We start from the raw sequence: 6637 nt of genomic DNA on the forward strand, positions 1-6637 counted from the left end.
TATTATATAATATAAGAATATTTATTTCATTAAGTGCGAAACATGAACATATTTACAAAACATTGACTGATATGACAAATATAGAGGTGAATGACAAAAAAAAATCAAATAAATAATTTAAATAGTAAATCAGTACCAGTGACTGGCAGTGGACTGAAAACATTTGACAAAAAACTGTGCTGATACTTGTTTCAGGAGACAGACAACAGTCATTAAAATAAATATTAAATACCATTATAAATAAACATATTTCAGTTCATATGGCAAACTTCACTGTGCTACCAAAGTCGTGTGGTTGGAGGACTGTTGTGGCAATAGAATGAGAAAAAAACTAACTTTGGGCAACTGTTTGGGCAACAGTTTTAAACAAAGTACTCTTCCTCTGCCCTCGGTGTGAGCACATGCATGGCCGCATGTGTTTATGGCTCATAAATGGTTTATCAAGTATTTCAACAAAATTGAATCAAGAATGAACAATAATAAAAAAAATAAAACAAACAGCCATGACAACAATAGTGGGAATAAATTAATTTCAAATGATCCCTCTCTACTTCTCAGCAGTTTCGAGGTAACAGGTAGGCTTAGTTGAGGTGGTAGTGTGGGGAGCTCGCTCTCTCTCTCTCTCCCTCTTCCTCCCCCTCTACTTTTCTCCCTTTTTCTCCTTACTCACTCCTCTCTTTTTTCCCCACTTTAAAGTCTTTTGCATGTTGTCTGTGCGGACCAGCCAGATAAATGTTCAGCAGCTATTCTCCCTGCTGTCTTGTTCTCACCCCCCTCTGCTATGCTGTAAAGAGTCATAACCAGCTGGCAGTGAGTGTGGCCAAGATGGAGGAAGGGCGGGGGCGTGTGGGCAATGCCCCTCCGGCTCCTTCACTCGCTGTAGATGGTGCCCATCTGCGCTGCCACCATGTGCGGCGGCGGGGCGAAGGAGTCGAAGGCCATTTCCAGGGGCAGCTCATAGCGCGAGCCGGGGAAGAGTGCGTGTGCCGGGGCGGCCATGGAGGTGGGGGGGTAGTGGTGTGCGGAGAGGTAGTGCGCGGCGTGGCCGGGCGGTGGGTGCGGGGGGTAGTTCCTCTCAGCCTCGTGGGGTGAGGGCTCCTGCTTGAGGGCGAAGTTGCCGCTGATGCTGAGCGGCGGCGTGAGCGGGCCGTCGTACGGCGGCGTGCCGCTGCTGCACTCGTGAGGTGAGGGGTTCTCGTAGGCGGGGCCCTTGCAGCCCTTCAGGTGCATTAGGTGCGAGGCCTCCAGGGAGCCGTAGGGAGGGCTGGGCAGACCCGGCGACGGGTAGCTGCCGTGGGGGTGCCCGCCGGCCTGGCCACTGACGCCCAACATCCCGAAGCCGCCTCCAGGTGCGCCACACTTGTCGTCCATCTTGCCGTGAATCGCGGGAGTGGGCCCCAGTTGCAAGCAGCCGGCCACCAGGTTGCTGGTGGGCTGGGAGAGGCCCTTGCACAGCATGTCCATGAAGCCGGGGCTCTCGGGCTGCGCGCCGGTCTCCAGCACCTCGCCCAGGGCCCAGATGTAGTTGCGGGCCAGCCGCAGCGTCTCGATCTTGGACAGCTTCTGGGTCTTGGAGTAGCAGGGCATGACTCGGCGCAGACTCTCCAGCGCGTCGTTCAGGCCGTGCATGCGGGAACGCTCGCGGGCGTTGGCCTTGACCCGTCGGGCGCGGAAACGCTCCACTCTGGCTTTGGTCATCTTCTTCTTCTTGGGGCCCCGCCGTTTGGGGGCCTTCTCGCCATCCAGACCAAACTCGTCATCATCTTCCTCCTCCTCTTCCTCCTCCAGATCCTCGCTGCCCAGCTCCACAGGACCATGGCTGCCTCCTCCGCTCAGCCTGTATCGGTTCATGTCGGGAGTGTGGTCCCCATCCTGGGAGCTCATGTCCTCCTCCATCCAGCCAAGAGAGCTGACCAGCTCGCTCACCTCTCCAGACTTCCCAAACTGTTTGGTCATCATTGTGATCTGAAGGCACAGAAACACATTTGGAAAATCAAAAAAACAATTCAGACATGGTCAAGAACAGTTCACATCACAGTCAAATACGTATAACTTCTTCTTCTCAGCGTTGAAAAATGTTAGCTTTATGCCTCCTCCGGGGATAAGATGAAACTTCAGCACTGTTGTCTGAACAGCTCACGCATCTGAACTGAGCCCAACTCATATTGATGACAACTTCTGTACTTTTCGCGTAAACAATCTTTCGCTTCGGACACTATTGGACCAAAACACAAGCCAGAGAAATTAGATTGAAGCAACGGATGATTATTATAATAGCTGACGATATTCGGCATGGATTCCGCATATTCTCTCGGCTTTAATGCGCGATCTAATGCGGGAGATACTTTCGGTCTAAACCCTGCGATTTCCGACCGCTGTGTCGTCATTTTGGAGACGCTGTCAATCTGGGACACGACAGGATTTAGTTTGCAGATAAAGCGCACGGATTTAATTTGAGGGTAGCCTGGAAAACGGAGTCAATAAACATGGGACCTAGCCATACTGATACAGTTTGAATAGTTGAATTTGATTTGATTGAATGCCCCAGCCTCATCTCAATTTTATATCCACTTTTGTCAATCAAATGCCACGTATATTCCTATTGAGGACGAAGAGGATCCTATGTAGCACGACTGTGGTTTTATCATCACCATAATAATAATAATAATAATAATAATAATAATAATGCATGTTTGTGATGTGTTGATGCATGATGACATAATGATTTGTTCAAATTGTCTTTCACCCATGTAGTACGTTGAGCAGTAACTGTTTTCATTTGTACTTGTGCAATAGTGCGTGTGATGAGGGAAGACATTTGATTTTACAGTAAAGTAATGAATGGACATAATGCCCTACATTTCACTTAATTTGTCTCCTTGAAAAACTTAAAAATAATAATTTGGAACATGCCCTCTTTGGTCTGGTCACTGATAATGTAAGCAGGTAGGTTATAACGTTTCTATCGTGATTATTGTGTAAATTGTGCAATTGTGTGTTTTGCTTCGATATAACCTATCAAGGTTTGGAAACTGCATTTGGAAGCTGTAAATGTTGCCAGAAGTTGTCCATTCAAGCTGGTATGACATCCTATGGTGCAGGAATAGAATAGCACTAAATGTCCTACAGAAACAAAAGGTATTGCAGTTATCAAGACATTTTGGCGAAAAACCCACCTGTTTCAGATGTCGTGCCTTTTGGTGTAGAATTATTGGTGAATTCCAAAAGAACAACTCGGCCAAGCAGCAAATCTTCAGGAAAATCACTGGTCGGTTAAAGAATCCTCTGTTCGCTTCTCGTCTTGTGTTTCTCTTGGACGCTGGCGTTCATCAGAAGTTGGTCCCTCAGTTTATCTATCCATCGACTCGCAAGCCCACTTCTCTCATTTCTCTCTGGCGCTCTCCGCGGTTGATTGAGCCTTTTTAGTGAGGTGGTGTAGCCCCTCCCACGAGAATCCCACCCCTCCAGCTGATCCAAACGCGCGTGGCGGGCTCGTGGCCAAAGTTTCACGACTTAACTGCCTCGCACCCCAGGCACAACCTTTGTACGTGTTTGCCCTCCCTCTTGCTGTGTGTGCGTGTGTGTGTGTGTATGCATGTATGTATGTGTGCGTGTGTGTGTTTGTGCGTGCGTTTGTTGGGGGGAAAGTGGGTTTTTGAGTTTGCATGTGTGTGCCCACATAAAAAAACTGAACACATCTTAAACTATTAGCCCATGTCGTATGCAGAAATCATCTCTTAAAACAGATCTCCACGGGAAACCTGATATGAAGTCAATTAATCACTCAAATCAGAGTAGCACGGAAGTTTAGCTGAGTAGCTCGCCAACTTGTTTTAAAGTTTTATTACACAAATGTTTGTTTATACTCAGGTACTGTTTATACTCAGTGCAAAGTGGATTCTCCACTGAACGTTGTGATCTACATAATTTATTTAACTTTTCACGCTATATGCTATGTGAGTAAACATACATTCGACAAAATAATGACGAGGTGAAGTTCGTTATCTTTTTTTTTTTCTTTTTTTTTTAAATCCACAATTCCACCTGTTATCTACAGCTGATCAGTGACGCAAAAAACAAAATGCGATTAACAGAGAGCCGAATGGCACGCTTGTGTTAAGGCGGGGTCAAAGGATCTTGCCTAAAATCAAGACTGGTGCCCAGCTCGGAGGAAGAGACGCGCATCCTCGGAGGCGCGCATAAGTGATTTTGACAGCTTGGTGTGGTGAGAGCAGGTGTGTGCGTTGTTCAGCAGCCCATTCATGCGCTTGCTCCGCTCATTAGAGCTTCGAGATCCACGCAACTCGGCGCCTGCTAACTGTTGAAGGAATCAAGCCAAAAATGGGCTTTGTTTTAAATCATTTGGGATAAATTACTTCGGTTTCTGCGTGAGCCACCTTTCATTATGATTTACCTAATCCCATTTAGGATCGCGTGAGTCACACAATTAGCCTACATATCAAACTGTCGACAATGCGAACGCATTCGTTTCCCCGCTTAAATCTAAAGATGAAATATACTTCCCTGTAAACTAAAGTTATATTGGTAAAACAAGGCTACTAACTGAGCAGGTGGATGTTAACACATTCTAAGAATCAAATATTTTACACAGATTCACCATATAAGTTATGTTGTCTAAATTGATGTTTAACGTATCTAGTGTTAAACACATAATGGATAACGTGAATGATTAAAGTTTCTGCCATTGGCCTTCACTTTGTTGATAATCCCTCACTCTGCATCCTCTCATCTTTTGGCTCAATGCGGAGGCATAACAAATGCAGCATATGTGATTTTTTCCATGCGTGGCGAGCCGCTCCACAGTAGGGGATCTAATATTGTGCTTGACTGCAGGGATTGCGGGTCGCACGTGTCCCTGAATTGATCCCATTGTCTGCGCAAGTCTCACATCTGTGCTTGTTACTGTGCGCATACTCTTTCCCTCTCCCTCTCGAGCCAAGTTTAAGTACGACAGTCTAATATCTGTGTATCATAGCTCTTAATGGTCGTGAATATACATCAATTGGTTTTACATTTCACAAATAACCTCAAAATTCAGTTTATATTTACTGACGGGCAATACTAACAATCTTGTTTTGCCATAATTACATGGTTGAATAAATGTAGGTCGAGAACAGTTATTCCATCTGAAAATATCTACAGATATGCACATGCTGCAAGCCCCCATGAAAGTAACTTCCAGCCTCATTTCGACTTCTCGATCGGCTGGAGAGCAGATGGTCCCGGATACGCGAAGTGATGAAGGAATCGTCACATCTGTTGCTTGTGCACTCACGCGTCAGTCGCCTGCCTTAAATGATATCTCGTGCTGAAACATAACATGCATAATAGGCTAACGTTCATTATGCAAGAGCGGTCAAGGTCTTTTCCAGTCTGAAAACCGTAGACATGTCTACTGCATAAAGATAACTGCGGCTACACATTTCACATGATTCAATTTGAACTTTTTCTGCGTGACGATTTATTTAACAAAATAAAAAATTACAACTCCATACGTGTGGGTGTTTTAGTTGGTGTAAAATAGGAGCAGGGTGAACACATTCTAAGGTATGTGTTCATGTGTTTGTGTATGTGTGTGTGTGTGTGTGTGTGAACTGTTTTCACACTTGGTCCGTTTTGCTGGTCCGAACTCGAGTGTGGTTATTCCGTCCACCCCCTGCCCCCACTGGTCTCCTTTCACATTACATTATTTGATTGCGAACCATGGCCTGTCTTCAACATGTAAGCAACGTGCAACTTTTATCTACCAATGTTTCTAAGCAATGATGCAAGGTAGAGAAGTAAAAATGGAAGCCTGCACTTGGTTTTCATAATATTTTTGTTAATATTTTCGCTCTGCCATAAATTATGCGAGCTGCTCGGATTTGGACGTTGTTGCCGAGACAGGCGGCAATGCCAGATGAATTTGCAGCTTTGCTTGCCGAGCATAATCTAGGTGCATAGCCTACACTCAAGCATGGATTGCCACGCAGCTGTCCTCTAGTCACTATTTTTAAGTCTGTTTGAATTTTAGGAAATTGCATTTCATATTTAACGGTGACTTTTTTTTTTTTTTTTTTTTTTTGGGAGAATTTGGATCGGATAGGATTGGCTAGCTTTCACACCAGGAACCGCACTTGAGTTCAGGTGAACCGTGTATCCCACACTCCCGTTTTCTGTAGGAGTCTGTAGGTGTGGTCCCTTGAGGCCAGAAAACAGCTTTCACAATCAACAAAACAAACCGAATTAACGGCGCAAGCGGGCCCCAGTCCACACCTAAAAGCTCTAGTGTGAAAAGCACCCTATGTGCTTCTCGTCTCATATGTTGTAGTGGTACAGTCCCGTGAGGCCCAGAGATCGCATGTGTGTGAGCGCATCCAAAGAGTGTGCCATAACTCCCCAGAGCTCCCCAGGTAAGCCTCTTCTCCCCCCCCCCCCCACACACACACCCATGTTTCCCTGGAGTCTGAGGCTGTGCTCACACACACCTGCAGCCTGCACTGGGGATAGCGGTGCTAATGCTTCACCCCGCCTCCCCAATGGACCCCAGTGTCAGACTGGGAACTTCAGGGACGTGTCCTGTTCCAGTTTCTGCTGCATCTCAACCAGAAACTGACATTTCAGTGCAGGGGCGACT

The 6637-nt window shown here is 46.1% G+C and overlaps 1 protein-coding gene across 1 annotated transcript; it reads right to left on the reverse strand.

Annotated features, from left to right (window-relative positions):
• Nucleotides 1-3418, reverse strand: neurod4 (neuronal differentiation 4). The gene is made up of 2 exons (XM_012824233.3): nt 3177-3418; nt 1-1965 (listed from the first exon to the last, which is right to left on the reverse strand). The coding sequence occupies exon 2, from the start codon at nt 1957-1959 to the stop codon at nt 871-873; it is 1089 nt and encodes a 362-aa protein (XP_012679687.2). The 5' UTR covers nt 1960-1965; nt 3177-3418; the 3' UTR covers nt 1-870.
• Nucleotides 3419-6637: the final 3219 nt, after the last annotated feature.

Source organism: Clupea harengus, chromosome 4 (genome assembly GCF_900700415.2).
Source record: "Clupea harengus chromosome 4, Ch_v2.0.2, whole genome shotgun sequence".
NCBI lineage: Eukaryota > Metazoa > Chordata > Actinopteri > Clupeiformes > Clupeidae > Clupea > Clupea harengus.